This window comes from Scyliorhinus torazame, chromosome 7 (genome assembly GCF_047496885.1).
Source record: "Scyliorhinus torazame isolate Kashiwa2021f chromosome 7, sScyTor2.1, whole genome shotgun sequence".
Classification (NCBI taxonomy): Eukaryota; Metazoa; Chordata; class Chondrichthyes; order Carcharhiniformes; family Scyliorhinidae; genus Scyliorhinus; species Scyliorhinus torazame.
Genome location: NC_092713.1, coordinates 176,661,214 through 176,677,962, shown reverse-complemented (window position 1 = coordinate 176,677,962; position 16,749 = coordinate 176,661,214). Strand labels below are relative to the sequence as shown.

The 16,749-nt window shown below is 48.8% G+C and overlaps 1 protein-coding gene across 21 annotated transcripts in view; it reads right to left on the bottom strand.

Moving 5' to 3' along the window:
- The window catches only part of LOC140426724 (soluble guanylate cyclase 88E-like), a 581,053-nt gene that overhangs the window by 242,568 nt on the left and 321,736 nt on the right, over positions 1 to 16,749 (bottom strand). For 19 of the 21 annotated variants that reach the window (XR_011948285.1, XR_011948284.1, XM_072511824.1 and 16 more), the window contains 2 exons: positions 9,484 to 9,630; positions 3,289 to 3,435 (listed from right to left, as the gene is read on the bottom strand). The exons of 1 other annotated variant lie outside the window; for it this stretch is intronic. Coding sequence is in view for 18 of the 20 variants with exons in the window: in XM_072511824.1 (XP_072367925.1) it covers positions 3,289 to 3,435; positions 9,484 to 9,630 (294 nt within the window). In the remaining 2 variants the exon portion in view is untranslated. The remainder of the gene's footprint in view (positions 1 to 3,288; positions 3,436 to 9,483; positions 9,631 to 16,749) is intronic. One more of the 21 variants, XM_072511828.1, reaches the window with a different exon arrangement.

Below are 16,749 nucleotides of genomic sequence, written 5' to 3'. Positions count from 1 at the left end.
CCCCCACCCTCCAGCACCTTCGCCAACATCTTTGCATCCACATTCAAGAGTGATATGCGCCTAGATGACCCACACTCTGTCGGATCTTTATCCTTCTTGAGCAACACGGAGATCAATGACTGCCCCAAAGTCTGTGGCAACACCCCCTTCCCTGTCGCCTGCTCGAATCTCCCCACCATCAGCAGCGCCAACCTATCCCTAAATTTCTTATACAAATCCACCACAAATCCATCCGGTCCTGCTATCTTCCCTGATTGCATCCTCCCAATCGCGTCCTTGATCTCGTGCTTCCCTATCGCCTTCTCCAATGTGGCCCTATCCTCCACCACAACCACAGATAGTCCAAAACATCCAGGAATTCTTGCATTACCGGATCCTGTCCCACTGGTTCTGACCTCTACAACCACTCATAAAACACCCTATTAATCTGGCCCGGATCCACAACCAACTTCCCTACACTATCCCGCACCTGAACAATTTCCCTCGCCGCTGCCTCCCTCCGAAGTTCGCCTGCCAGCATGCGTCCTGCCGTCTTTCCATACTCGTAGACTGTTCCGCTCGCCCGTCTCAATCGGCGCACCACCTTCCTTGTGGATTGCCGACCAAAACTCACCTGCAACTCCTTCCTCTTTTCCAACAATGCCCGATCCCCATCTTCTGCATACCTCCTGTCTACCTGCAACATCTCGTCTATTGACCTTCGCCGTTCCACCCTCTCTTCATACCCACGTTTGTCTTCAACGATTTCACCTCCTCCCTCACCACTGCCTTCAAAGCTTCCCACACCAGAGCCTGCAAAACATCCCCCGTACAATTGGGACCAGAAACGGTTACCAACGTAACGAACCTCCCCTCCGATGCCCCTGTCACGATCACATACCTCCCTGGTCCACAAACACTTTCTCCATTTAGAAACTCACTCTTTTACTAACCAGGACCACCCCCCCCCCCCCACCCCCACCCCCCCCCCCACCCCACCCGCCAGTGCCCTGCCATCAAAGCCAGAGTGAAACACCTGATTATCCCAGTCCTTCATTAGCCTACCCTGATCCTTCACTCTCAAGTGAGGGTCCTGCAGCATCGCCACATCAGCCTTCAAACCTTTCAGGTGCGCCAGCACCCTCGATTTCTTCACTGGGCCTCCCAACCCCCTCACGTTCCATATAACTATCCTAACGGCGGTGTCTCTCCCCTCCGCCCCACTTCCTATCCACCATCATCATAATTCTCGGCCCTGCCCACTGAGCCTGACCCGCCATATCCAATGTTAACATCGAACCCCATCCCCTCCACCCAGAATCCCCCACGTACACTGCCGCTCCAAGAAGCCTCACCCTCTTTCAATCCCATCCCCTCCCTTTTCACTCCTCCAACGCCCATTGAAACCTGCTCGCCAGGCTCCAATGTCCACAGTCCCTTCCACCCCCACAACACCCCCGTTCACTAACCAACTTCGGTTTGCTGGTGTGGGGGCCACTGCCCAGACCTTCCCTCCCCTCCCGCCCAACCCCAGGAAAAACAATCAAAGATACACATCTCAGTAAAAAATGTTGCTCAATGAACAATGATAAAGAAACTGATTCTCGAGAACAGTAATTAAGTAAAAACATAAGTCAAAACTACATACACACACTTTCCCACTTACTTCCACAGTCCACAGCACCTCTTTTGTCCCATTCTTCAGGAGTAATTCTGGCCCCTACGGGGGGGGGGGGGGGGGGGGGGGGGGGGTGGCAGCACGGCGCTGGAGTGGTTCGCACTGCTCCAGCTGCCGAAGCCGGCACGAACTGTGCACCGCCGGATCCACGCATGTGAGCATGGCGCAGGAGTACATGGGCCGGAGCATAAGACAATCGCGCGGAGAACCACGTGCCAGCGGCGTGACCCGGTCGCGGGGATTCTCCGGCCGGGTCCAGGGCTGGGAGAATCCTGCCCCCAATGTTTCAAATCATAGTGAATGGCAGACATATGGCAGCAAGGGACAACTGCATGCTTTGCCCTGTTCCTTAATGCTGCCTCACGCCCTGGGCTCAGCGCTGCCGCTCCGGCTGCCTCGCGCTCCGGGCTCAGCGCAACCGCTCGGGCTGCGTCGCACTCTGGGCTCAGCGCCACCGCTCCGGTTTCTTCACACTCTGGGCTCAGTGCCGGCCCTCCGGCTGGCTCGTGCACCGGACTCAGCGCCGCCCCTCCGGTTGCCTCGCCCTCCAGCTCAGCACCGCCGTTCCGGCAGCTTTGCGATCCGGGCTTGGCGCCTCGCGCTCCGGGCTCGGCACTGCCGCTCAGGGCTCAGTGCTTCGCGCTCCGGACTCTGCACTGCCGCTCAGGGCTCGGCGCCTCGCACTTCGGACTTGACACCACTGATCCAAACGCCTTGCGCTCCGGAATTACGGCGTGAATGGGCCGCTGTCAGGTGAAATTCTGGCTCCTACAGGGGGCCAGCACGGCACTGGAGCAGTTCGTGTCGCTCCAGTTGCCTATCCTGGTGCGAACTGTGGCCGCGGGATCCGCGCATGCGCAGTGGCGCTGGCACAAACGCGCGTATGCACGTTGGCCTCTTTCAACGTGCTCTCCTGGCTTGGCTCCTCGCCCTCAGGTTGCCTCGATCTCCGGGCGCATCGCACTCAGAATGCCTCACGCTCAGAGCACCTCGGCGCCTCGCCCTCAGAGTGCATCGTGCTTCGGGCTCAGCGCCTCATGCTCAGAGCAGCTCGGGCTCGGCGCCTCGCGCTCAGGGCTCAGCAGTGCCGCCTCGGGCTCAGCACCAAAGCCTTGTGCTCAGCACCACCGCCTCGGGCAGTTTGGCGGCCGTTCCTCGGATCAAAATGGTCCAAAAGGAAGTCTATAGGTGGAAGCCGCCTTTCGCTTGGCACCATCAGAAGTCCTCTGGGAAGTGTTTTTTGTGAGTATGCGTGACATGCTGGTGTATGCAAATTAAGTTCCTGACTTAGATTGGCGGGAAATCCAATTCTCCACTAGCCTGCGAGGACAATGGCAAGGGGAAAGCCCCGATGTCAGAGGAAATCTGACTTCTGTCCTCGCTTTGAATTTTCCACTTGAAAGATTAAAATTTCCTGAGAGGATAATTAGACGAATTGGATATCTCCCTCTGAGTACACACAATGGGCTGAATGGCCTCTTTCGGTGTCACACCATTTGATGGTTCTAGAAAAGTGCCTTCAGTATTTAGTATAAAGTTAGTTGTTTTGGATTGCTGCAGCAAAATATCTTGTGGTTAGATACTGCATTGTCTTGATTTTTGCGCACTCAGCCCACTTCATTAGCACTAACCTTGAAGACCCTATGCTTCTCACTTAGGGTATCGAACAGCGTATACATCGTGTTCAGCATAGAAACCACTTGCATGGGAGTAATATGACTGCAAATCCGAGTAAAACCAACCACATCACTGAATAAGATGGTGACATCTGGGAATACCTGAGCAAGGACATTAATCACAATTAGGCAATACATTCAGGAAGCTCAGGCAGCCTGATACAACTCCAATGTTCAGCATCTCTCGCTCTCTTCACTCACTGTCTCCATTGTGAGTTTGGGTAGGTTATTATTCTATAATAACCTATAAATTCTATGAATTATTACTGGTAAATTGATGACATTTGGGGGCAGCATTTATTGCCCATTCCCAAGGTGTAGGTACAGCCCCAGTGCCGTTAGGGAAGGAATTCCACGACTTTGCCCCAACGACAGTGAATGAATAGTAAAATATTTCCAAAATAGGGAACGCGTGGGTCGAGGCGCTCACTTTCTTTCAGGCAACAGAGAGCACTGACTTGCGAGAGACACTTTACTGCGAGCGGGGGATAAAGGGAACGAGATGTTTGGTGTCCTCACCCACCTTCAGACAGCAGCGAGCCTGCTAGAGGCTCAGGAGCTGATCAAACAGCATGCTGTGTTTGAAGAAAACAAATCAACAGTGACGTCACAGGAAAGATTGGTTGGTGAGTTACTGATATTAGGAACTTTTCCTAAATAGCTGTCAGTTGAATAACTGAAGAAAGATAAGAGTTAGGGAACCTAGCTTGGAAGATACAGGAAAAGTGAATCTGAAAGCAGAACCAGGAAATCAAAACAGCTGATTTGGTGTGTACATTTATATATGCTTGTATATTATACAAGGAGTCGAGAAGAAGGGGAGTTCATATTAGTTAAGACAATTTAATGTTATTTGATATTAAAAGGATAAATTTAATGTAAAGAGTAAGACATGTCAGCAGAACCCCAAGCCGTGGTTTGCCCTTCGTACGCCATGTGGGAGACCAGGAACCCTTCCAGTTCCCAGGACCACGTGTGCAGGAAGTGTCTCCAGCTGCACTTCCTGGAATCATGAGTTTCAGAGCTGGAGCAGCGGCTGGGTACACTGTGGAGCATCAGCGAGATGGAGAGTATCGTGTATAGCACGTATAGAGAGGTGGCCACACCACAGGCTCAGACTCCACGGGCAGGAAGAGAATGGGTGATCACCAGGCAGAGCAAGAGAGCTGGGCAGGCAGAGCAGGAATCACTTGTGGCCATTTCCCTGCAAAACAAATACACTGCTTTTGCATATTGTGGAGGGGAATGGCCTCTCAGGAGAAATGCCAAATTTGTTACACCATTGTAGGTTCTGCTGCAGAAGGGAGGAGTAAAAGTTATGGGAATGCAATAGTTTTAGGGGATTCGATTGTACTGAGAATAGATAGGCATTTCTGTGGCCACAAACCAGGATGGTAAGTTGCCACCCTGATGCTAGCGTCAAGGGTTTCTCCAAACGGTTGCTGGACATTCTAAAGGGGGAGGGTGAACAGCCAGTGGTCATGGTACACATCAGTACCGACGACATAAGTTTAAAAAGGAACATAGTCCTGAAGGCAGAATATACGGAGTCAGGAAGTAAGTTGAGAAGTCGAACCTCAAAGGTAGTGATCTAAGGATTACTACCAGTGCCACGTGTTAGTCAGAGTAGAAATAATAAGATGTATTGGATGAATATGTGGCTGAAGAGGCGGTGTGAGGGGGACGGCTTCAGATTCCTGGGACATTAGGACCAGCCCTGGGGGAGGTGGGACCTGTACAAACTGGACGGGTTACACGTGGGCAGGAGCGGGTCTGATGTCCTTGGGAGAGTGCTTGCGAGAGACATTGGGGAAGGTTTATACTAATATGGCAGGGGTATGGAAACCTATTTAAGGATTCAGAGTGGGGAAATCAAGAACAAGGGAAAAAGACAGAAAGGATAATAAGAAAAGTGATAGGCAGAGAAATCAAGGGTCTGTATCAGATAATGACACTATAAAAAGTAGTAGGTACGGGACAAGGTACATTAAAGGGCTAGCCTTAACATTTTATACCTGAAGGCACAGAGGATTCAAAATAAAATGAATGAATTAGTTGCGCAGATAGATGCAAAGGGACATGATATATTTTTGATTAGGGAATCATGGCTCCAAGGTGACCAAGGCTGGGAACTAAACATCGAGGGCTTAAAGGTTTTTTGGAAGGGCATTGAAAAAGGTGGTGGAATTGCGTTGATTAAAGAAGTTATTGACACAATATTGAGGATAAGTATTAGTGCGCAGATGTGGAATCTGTCTGGGTCGAGTTAAGAAACATCAAGGGACAAAATATATGCATAGGGGTCGTATACAGCCCACTAACCTGCAATGGTAATGTTAGGAAAAGTATTAGACAGAAAATCAGGGATGCATGTCATTGAGGAACATCTATGATTATGGGTGATTTTAATCTGCACATCGATTGGGTTACTCAAATTAGCCACAGTACTATAGAGGAGGAATTTCTGGAGTGTATACAGGGGGTTTTCTGGACCAGTATATTGAGGAACCAACAAGGGAACAGGCTATCTTGGACTGGATGTTGCGCAATGAGAAAGGATTAGTTGACAATCTAGTTGTGAGAGAGCCCTTGGGGGTGAGTAACCATAATATGGTAGAATTCTTTATCAAGGTGAGTTTGTTGATTCTGAGACCTTAAAGATAACTATGTGGTATGAGGCATCGGCTGGCCAGGACGGAGTGGAAACATTACTGAAAGGAAGGACAGTGGACTGACAATGGCAGGCACTCAAGCAACGAATAGGCGAACTCCAAAAGTTGTTCATCCTATTTGACACAAAAGGGAACTGTGGCCAAATCATGGCTTACAAGAGAAATTAGGCATAATATTAGATTCAAAGAAGAAGCATATAAATTCGCAAGAAAAAAGAATAGCCTGAGGATTGTGGACAGTTTAAAATTCAGCAAAGGCAGACCAAGGGATTGATTAAGAAGGAGAAAATACAATTTGAAAGTAAACGATCTTGGAACATAACAACTCACTGTTAACGCTTCTATAGGTATGAAAGAAGGAAAATAATGATTAAAAACTAATGTAGACGCCTTACAGTCAGAAACGGGGGAATTCATAACAAGGAAATGGCGCGAAACTAAATTCGTACTTTGCTTCTGTCTTCACAAAGCAAGACATGAATAATGTGCTCAAAGTTCTGAGGAACACACGTTTTAGTGAGGAGCTGAAGGAAAATAGTTTTAGTAAATAAATGGTTTGGGGGAAATTAGTGGGATTGAAGGCAGTCTGATCACCAGAACCTGAAAATCTTCATCCTAGCCTACTAAAGGAAGTGACCCTAGAAATAGTAGATCCATTGTTGGTCATTTTCCAAAATTCTTTGGTCTCTGGATTGGCACCTACAAATTGGAGGGTAGCGAATGTAACCCCACTATTCAATAAGGGTGGTACAGAGAGAAAAGGGAACAATAGACCAGTCAGCCTAACGTCGGTAGTAGGGAAATTGCTGGAGTCCATTATCAAGGATTGCATATTACGGTATTTGGAAAGCAGTGGTATAATTAGACACAGTTAGCATAGATATATGGAAGAGAAATCATGCTTGACAAATCTACTAGAGTTCTTTGAAGATGCAACTGGTTAGCAGACAGGAAGCAAAGAGTTGGAACAAATAGGTATTTTTCCATTTGGCAGGCAGTGACGAGTGGGGTACTGCAGGGATCTGTGCTCGGCTCCAACTGTTCACATTATATATTAATGATTTGGACGAGGGAACTCCATAGATTCACCATTCTCTGGGTGATGTAATTTCTCATCATCTCAGTCCAGAAGGACTTTCACCTCACCCCTTATCCTAAAATGATGACGCCTAGTTCAGGACTCCCCCACCATCGGAAACATTCTTTATGAACCTACACTGTCTTATCCTGTTTGAATTTTGTAAGATCCCCTCTCACTCTTCTAAACTCCAATGAATATATTCGAGGAAAAATTCCGGAGTGATTCTCGCCTGTTTTCCGGCGGGAGTGAGAACTTAGTTCCCAGAAGGGTGAATCCCGCCCAGGATCTCCAGGCATTTAGAGAAGCAAGAACTGAATATGGACAGTCAGCATGGCTTTGTGAGTGGAAAATCATGTCTCGCGAATTTGAAGGGGAAACCAGGAATGTAGATGAGGGCAGTGCAGCTGACGTTGTCTACATGGGCTTCAGCAAGGCTTTTGACACAATGCCGTATGGTAGGTTGTTGCATAAGGATTAATCTCACGGGATCAAGGTTGAGGTAGCCAATTGGATACAAAATTAGTCTGTCGACAGAAGACAAAGGGTGGTTGCAGAGGATTGGTTTTCATACTGGAGACCTGTGATCCTCAGGGAGCAGTTATGGGTCCACTGTTATTTTTTATTTATATTAATGATTTGGATGAGAATTTAGGATGCATGGTTAGTAAGTTTGCAGATGACACCCAGATTGGTGGCATAGCGGACAGTGAAGAAGGTTATCTAGGATTGCAATGGGATTTGATCAATTGGGCCGATGAATGGCAGATGGAGTTTAATTTAAATAGGTGTGAGGGGATGCATTTCGGTGAATCGAATCGGGGCAGGATCTACTCAGTTAATGGTAGGGTGTTGGGGTCAGTTGTAGAACAAAGAGATCTGGGAGTACAGGTTCATTGCTCCTTGAAGGTGGAGTCACAGGTGGACAGGGTGGTGAAGAAAGCATTCGATATGTTTGGTTTCATTGGTCACAACATTGAATACAGGAGTAGGGACGAAGTTAGACATAGACATAGACATAGAATTTACAGTGCAGAAGGAGGCCATTCGGCCCATCGAGTCTGCACCGGCTCTTGGAAAGAGCACCCTACCGAAGGTCCAAACCTCCACCCTATCCCCATAACCCAGTAACCCCACCTAATCCCCATAACCCAGTAACCCCATCCTACGGGCAATTTTGGACACTATGGGCAATTTAGCATGGCCAATCCACCTAACCCGCACATCTTTGGACTGTGGGAGGAAACCGGAGAACCCGGAGGAAACCCACGCACACACGGGGAGAACGTGCAAACTCCGCACAGACAGTGACCCAAGCCGGAATCGAACCTGGGACCCTGGAGCTGTGAAGCAATTGTGCTAACCACCATGCTACCGTGCTGCCCCTGTACAAGAAGTTGTAAGGCCACACTTGGAATATTGTGTCCAGTTCTGGTTACCCTATTTTAGAAAGGATATTATTAAACTGGAAAGAGTGCAGAAAAGATTTACTAGGATGCTACCTGGACTTGATGGTTGGAGTTATAAGGAGAGGCTGAATAGACTGGGGCTTTGTTCCCTGGAGTTTAGAAGGCTTAGGGTGACTTCCAGATCTATAAAATAGTGAGGGACAGAGATAAGGTCGATAGTCCACATCTTTTCCGAAAGGTAGGAGAGTCTACAACTGGAGGGCATAGGTTTAAGGTGAGAGGGGAGAGATGCAAAAGGGTCCAGAGGGGCAATTCTTTCATACAGAAGGTGGTGAGTGTCTGGAACAAGCTGCCAGAGGCAGTAATTGAGACGGGTACAATTTTGTCTTTTAAAAAGCATTTAGACAGCTGAATGGGAAATCTGGATATACAGGGTTATTGTCCAAATGCGAGCAATTGGAACTAGCTTAGTGGTAAAAACCGGACGGCATGGGCAAGTTGGGCCGTTGGGCCTGTTTTCATGCTGTAAACCTCTATGACTCCAGGAAAATGTTTAATTGTCCACTACCTGCCATAGGCCTTCTCTGGTGGCTATATCCTTCCGCATTCAGCCAACTCGGTCACGAGTACTGGTGATGAAGGTGGGTGTGCACAGCATTGCTGTGTGGGATATATGGACACTGTTGAAACACAAGGAAGTGTCAGAGTGTGGGGGAGGGGAGAAACCGGAAACTGTCACGGTCCGGGGCACATGGGTGGTGTCTGTGTCCTGGACACCCAGGTAGTGTTGGGGTAGGGGACAGCTGGACAGCGTCGGGGTCCGGGTTACCTGGGCAACATCAGGATCTGAGACACCCAGAGAGTTGTTGCTGCTTATCTAATGATGGAATGAATCATAAAAAGTAACTTACTCAAAAACAATGAGAACCCGGCAATCTGTGTCATAATTTGGTAACCATAACTGAGGCCTACAATGGTAACTGGGGCCTACCTCACAGGTGTTCACAGAAGGCAACCCTTTCCGAAGACTCTTAGCTACGGGTTTAGGAATCATGCGGTACAGAAGGTCATCTGTCTTCTTCATTTCGTAGTCCAACATCTTCATACTCTCCTCAAGTTTACTTGATTTCTTTTGTTCCTAAAATGAAACGGAGGCAATGGAGCCCACTAAAGGTTTGCGGAGAAATGAGGAGGAATCCAGAAATCCGCACCCTGAAGCCAAATATACCGTGACAGTCAAATACCCCACCCCCAAATACCCCCTACTCCCAAATGCCCGCTAGCCAACTATCCTCACCTCCAAAAACCTCCCAGTTCCAAATACACCAAAGCCAAATACCCCCACCCCCGAATACCCCCACCCCCAAATACGCTAAAGCCAAATACCCAACATCTCCAAACATCCCCACTCCAAATACCCCCAAGCCAATTACACATCACCCCACCTCCAAATATCCCCATCCCCCAAACACTGCCCAACCCAGATACCCTAAAGCCAAATACACCAACGTCCAAATACCTCCCACCCGAAATACTCCAACCTCCAAATACCCTAAGACGAATACCCCACCCCAAAATACCCCCAACCTCAAATGCACTAAGGCCAAATACCCTCCACTACCCCGACCCCCAAATACCCCAAAGCTGAATACTCCCATTTACGCCCCAATACCCTCAAATTCCACAAAGCTAAATACCCCCCTTAGGCCCCAATACCCTGAAGCCAAAAACGCATTGCCTCGAAATACCCCCCGCAAATACGGTGAAGCGAAATCTCCCCACCTCTCAATACCCACACACCAAAATACCTAGAAATAGCCCAAAACCAAATACACCACGACACCCAAATGCCCCCAACTCAAAAAACAGTCCGACCACCAAATGCCCTGAAGCCAAATACCTCTATATGGTCGAATACCCTTAAATACCCTGAAGCCACATACCCATCACCTCAAATCTCCCAACCTCCACTTACCCCCCCACTCAAATAACTCCCACCGCCAGACTTGCCACCAAATACCCCAAAGCCAAAAGCTCCTCTCCCCAAATACCCAATCCCCCAAATACACTGCGACACCCAAATACCCTCCATTCCCAAAAAACACTAAATACCCCACACTGTAATCCCCATAGCCAAATACCGCCACACCGAAATCGCCCCCATAGCTATATACCCACACACCCATTTACCTGCGCCACCCCACACTCAAAAAACACCTACAACCCAATGCAGCCACAAAAAATCCTCATCCAAACACTCCATCACCTACTACCAAACCCATTCACCCAAATACCCTGGCACCTAAATGCCCGCTTTAACAAATCTTCGCACCCCACACTTACACACTCCCTACCCCCACACCTGCACACCCTCTACCCCCAAATATCCCTGCACACCAATGTTAAAGATAAATTCTTGGTATGAGTGTGTCAATGGATCTTCCTTCTCGAGAAGGCTATGTTGAGCTGCTTTATTGGGTCGCTGCAGTCCACATGGTCCAGGTACACCCAGTGTTGTTAGTGAGGGACCACCATGATTTTGGCACAGGAAGAGTGAAGGAATGCTTCCAAGTCAGGACGATGAGTGGCTTGGAATGGAACTTCCTGGTGGTCATGCTCTCAGGTTTCTGCTACCCTTCTAGATGGTAGTGGTCATGGGTTTGGGATGTGCTGGCTAAGGAACCTTGGTGAGATCCTGCAATACATCGTGGAGATGGTACACACTGTTGCACAGTGTGTCGGTGGTGGAGGGTTTGAATCTTTGTTGATGGGATAGCAATCAAGTGGCCTGCTTTGTCGTGGATGATGTAGAGTTTCTTGAGTTTTGTTGGAGCTGTGCCTGACTTGTGCCTTGTCGATTGTGGACAGGTTTTGGGGAGTCAGGAGGCAAGTTTCTCACCACAGGATTCCTAGCCTCTGACTTGCTCTTGTCGCCACAGTACTTATCTAGCTACCCCAGTTCAGATTCTGACCCCAGGATGTTGATAGTGGGAGATTCAGTAATGGTTAGGGCAATTAGGGCAGCACAAGTGGATAGCACTGTGGCTTCACAGCGCCAGGGTTCCAGGTTCGATTCCCCGCTGGGTCACTGTCTGTGTGGAGTCTGCACGTTATCTCCGTGTCTGCCTGGGTTTCCTCCGGGTGCTCCGGTTTCCTCCCACAGTCCAAAGACATGCAGGCTAGGTGGATTGGCCATGATAAATTGCCCTTGGTGACCAAAAAGGTAGGAGGGATTATTGGGTTACGGGTGTAGGGTGGAAGTGAGGGTTTAAGTGGGTAGGTGCAAACTCGATGGGTTGAATGACCTCCTTCTGCATGGATGTTCTATGTTCTATGTAATGCCATTGAATGTCAAGGTATGGTCAGACCCTCTCTTGTTGGAGATTTTCATTGCGAATATTACTTGCCACATATCAGCCAAAGCCTGGATATTGTCCAGATCTTGCTAGAACATAGAACATAGAAAATACAGCACAGAACAGGCCCTTCGGCCCACGATATTGTGCCGAACCTTTGTCCTAGATTAATCATAGATTATCATTGAATTTACAGTGCAGAAGGAGGCCATTCGGCCCCCTAGGTCTGCACCGGCTCCTGGAAAGAGCACCCTACCCAAACTCAGCACCTCCACCCAACACCAAGGGCAATTTTGGACACTAAGGGCAATTTATCATGGCCAATCCACCTACCCTGCACATCTTTGGACTGTGGGGGGAAACCGGAGCACCCGGAGGAAACCCACACAGACACGGGGAGGATGTGCAGACTCCGCACAGACAGTGACCCAAGCTGGAATCGAACCTGGGACCCTGGAGCTGTGAAGCAATTGTGCTATCCACAATGCTACCGTGCTGCCCTTAAGAACAAATAAATCTACACTATATCATTTTACCGTAATCCATGTACCTATCCAATAGCTGCTTGAAGGTCCCTAATGTTTCAGACTCAACTACTTCCACAGGCAGTGCATTTCATGCCCCCACTACTCTCTGGGTAAAGAACCTACCTCTGATATCCCTCCTATATCTTCCACCTTTCACCTTAAATTTATGTCCCCTTGTAATGGTTTGTACCACCCGGGGAAAAAGTCTCTGACTGTCTACTCTATCTATTCCCCTGATCATCTTATAAACCTCGATCAAGTCGCCCCTCATCCTTCTCCGTTCTAATGAGAAAAGGCCTAGCACCCTCAACCTTTCCTCGTAAGACCTACTCTCCATTCCAGGTAACATCCTGGCAAATCTTCTTTGCACCTTTTCCAAAGCTTCCACATCCTTCCTAAAATGACGTGACCAGAACTGTACACAGTACTCCAAATGTAGCCTTACCAAAGTTTTGTACAGCTGCATCATCACCTCACGGCTCTTAAATTCAATCCCTCTGTTAATGAACGCGAGCACACCATAGGCCTTCTTCACAGCTCTATCCACTTGAGTAGCAACTTTAGAAGATGTATGAACATAGACCCCAAGATCTCTCTACATTTGGAATTGGACTTCTTCAGTATCTGAGGAGTCACGAATGGTGCTGAACATGCAAATATCCCCACTTCTGACCTTACGATGGAAGGTAGGTCATTGATGATGCAGTTGAAGATGGTTGAATGTAGAATGTTTGCATGAGGAACTCCTGTCGTGATGTTCTCTAACCCAGATGATTGATCTCCCTTCCTTTGTCTTGACTCCAGTTTTGTATTTGATGCCGCTTTAGGTCAAATGCTGCCTGATGTCAGGGGCAGTCGCTCTCACCTCACCCAAGGTCAGGAACTGAGTGACCTTGGCAGAATCCAATCTGGGCATCAATGAGCAGGTCATTTATCAGCAAATGTCACTTGATAGGTCTATTGATGACCCCTTCCATCAGTTTGCTGATGATTAAGAGTAGACTAATGGAACAGTAATTGACTTGCCTCTTGTGTATAGGACATACCGAGACAATTTTCCACAACAGAAAAGAAAGTGCATGATAGGCACAAAAAGCTAAGAACTTCAGATAGCCTAGACGAATTTAGGAAGTGCAGGAACAAAGTAAAAAATGAATTAAGGAAATTAAACCAAGGGCAGGAAAAAAGATTAGCAAGTAAAGTTAAAGAAAACCCAATGATGTTTTACCAATATATTAATGGTAAAAGGTTAGTTAAAGAATAATTTGTCTCCGTGTTTACAAAGGAAATGGATGATGCAGATATAGTAGTGCAGGAGGAACACAATGAGATATTGGATGAGATAATCATAAAGACCGAGGAAGTAGTCAAAGGACTGGAATCCCTGAAAGTTGATAAGTCGCCAAGGCCAGATGGATTGCTTCTGAGGCTTCTGAAGGTGGTCAAGGAGTAGATGGTCTGAAGATGATTTTATAATCCTCACTAGATACAGGGGAGGTACCGGAGGACTGGAGAAATGCAAACGTGATTCCATTGTTTAAAAAGGGATCGAAGGAAATGTCAAAAAATGACAGGCCAGTGAGTCTTATTTCCGTAGTGGGAAAATTATTAGAATCCATCCTGAGCGATAGGATTAACTCACATAGAAAGGCATGGACAAGTCAGGGATAGTCAGCATGGATTTATTAAAGGAAGGTCTTGCCTCACAAAGTTGATTGAATTCTTTGAAGAAGTGACGTGAAGAGTTGATGAAGGTAGTGCACATGGATTTTAGCAAAGCGTTTGACAAAGTCCTAGATGGCAATTTGGTGAAGAAAGTGAAAGCTCATGGGAAATGTGGAAAACTGGATAAAAAGTTAGCTTAGTAACAGGAATTGTCCATGAAATTGGGAAGTTATTTCAAGTGGTGTTCCACAGGGCTCGGTGTTGGGACCGTTACTGTTGCATTATACATTAACGATGTGGACGTGAACGTGGGGAGCATGATTGGGAAATTTGCAAACTACACAGAGATTGGCTGAGTGGTGGACAGTGTAAAGGATATCAATAAGCTCCAAAACGATATAAATGGATTGGTGGACATAGACATAGAATTTACAGTGCAGTAGGAGGCCATTCGGCCCATCGAGCCTGCACCAGCTCTTGGAAAGAGAACCCTACCCAAGGTCCAAACCGCCACCCTATCCCCATAACCCAGTTCCCCACCTAATCCCCATTACCCAGTAACCCCATCCTACACTAAGGGCAATTTTGGACACTATGGGCAATTTAGTATTGCCAATCCACCTAACCCGCACATCTTTGGACTGTGGGAGGAAACCGGAGCACCCGGAGGAAACCCACGCACACACGGGGAGAATGTGCAGACTCCGCACAGACAGTGAGCAAGCCGGCAATCGAACCTGAGACCCTGGAGCTGTGAAGCAATTGTGCTATCCACAATGCTACCGTGCTGCCCACGGCACGGGAGTGGGCGATAAAGTGGCAGATGGAATTTAACACAGATACGTGGGATGTCATGCATTTAGGGAGGTCAAACAGTTATAGGGGAGTACACAAAAATGGGAATATACTAAGAGGGGTAGATGAAGTGAGTGATCTTGGAGTATGTACACAGGCAGCAATTCAAGTAGACAAGGTTGTTGGACTTCCGGTTGCGGTGATGCCGAGCTAGCCGCACGTTTCGGCGGCTCCAGCTCCGACGGACCTTCGGGCTCTTTTAAGAGCCCCAACGGGGAATTTTTCGACGACGCGACCCGGTGTGGGGTGTGTGGGAAGGGAGTCCCCCCCGAATGAAGAAGGAAGAAACCGGCGGCGGCGGCTGCAGCCCGAGGAATCATCGAACAAAAGGTCAGAGGGAGAGAAATACAAGATGGCGGTGGAGAAAGCGCAGGCGACATGGGGGCCTGAGCAGGATGAAATCGTGAGACGGTGCGTGGAGCTGCTGAAGAGGGAGGTGCTGACCCCGATGCTGCAGGCAATTGAGGGGCTCAAGGAGACATTAAAGACCCAGGAGACAGAGCTCCGTGTGGTGGAGCAGAAGGTGACAGATATTGAGGACGAGATCCTGGGCCTGGCGCTTAAGACTCAGACGCACGAGGCACTTCATAAAAAGTGTACTGAAAGGATCGAGGCCCTAGAAAACGGAGCGCGAAGGAAGAACCTTCAGATACTAGGTCTCCCTGAGGGTGTGGAAGGAGTGGACTGTGGAGAGTACGCAAGTAAGATGCTAAGCTCGTTGATGGGAGCTGAGGCCCCTACGGGCCCCTTGGAGGTGGAGTGGGCAAATCGGATTCCGGCGAGAAGACCAAAAGCGGGAGAACCACCGAGGGCGATAATTGTGCGATTTTCCCGCCTTACCGCCTCAAAGTCAGAGAAGAGGTCCTGAGATGGGCTAAAAAGGTGCGGAGTAGCAAATGGGAGAATGCGGTGGTACGGATATACCAGGATTGGAGTGCGGAGGTGGCGAGAAGGAGGGCGAGCTTCAACCGAGCCAAAGAGGTGTTGCATAAAAGGAAGGTGAAGTTTGGGATGCTGCAGCCGGCAAGACTATGGGTCACGTATCAGGAGAGACACTATTATTTCGAGACGGCGGAAGAAGCATGGTCCTTCATCAAAGAAGAGAAATTGGACCGGAACTGAGGGACTGATGCTGCAGGAAATGTTATTGTTATTGTTTTTGTTAATGTTACGGTGGAAGTTAATTGAGAAGTAAACAGGGAAGGGGGGAGACATTGGGGAAATGTGGGTGCCGGTGAGGGGGGGAAAGACGGGACATAGTCGGAGAATGGGGAAGGAGAGGGGGAGGGGAAAGGGAGCTGCGCCATAAGAGGCGGGGCAGGATGTTCCCGCGCCGGAAAGAATAAGGCGGGAAGACAGGCGCAAGGCGGATGGGAGTTCCCCCACACGGGGGGGGGTCGAGGAGTGAGCAGGAGCAGCCGGGGTCAGTTGAAGTCAGCTGACTTACGGAAGTGATATGGGGGGAGCAATCATGCTAGATAGGGATCTAGCGGGGGGGGGGCAACTGGGTTGCTGCTGCGGAAATCCAAAAGGAAATGGCTAAAGAGTGGGTGGGTGGGGATGGTGTGCGACGCTGGGAGAGCGAGCGGGAGTGCGGAGGCGGGATATGGGACTGGCCTAGAGAAGGTAATGGCTAGTTGACACGGGAGGGGGCAGGTAGCCCCCTAGTGCGGCTGATCACGTGGAACGTGAGAGGCCTGAATGGACCGATAAAAACGGCCCGCGTGCTCGCGCATTTGAAAGGACTAAGGGCAGACGTGGTTATGCTCCAAGAGACGCACCTAAAGGTGGCGGACCAAGTTAGGCTAAGGAAAGGATGGGTGGGACAGGTGTTCCACTCAGGATTGGACGCAA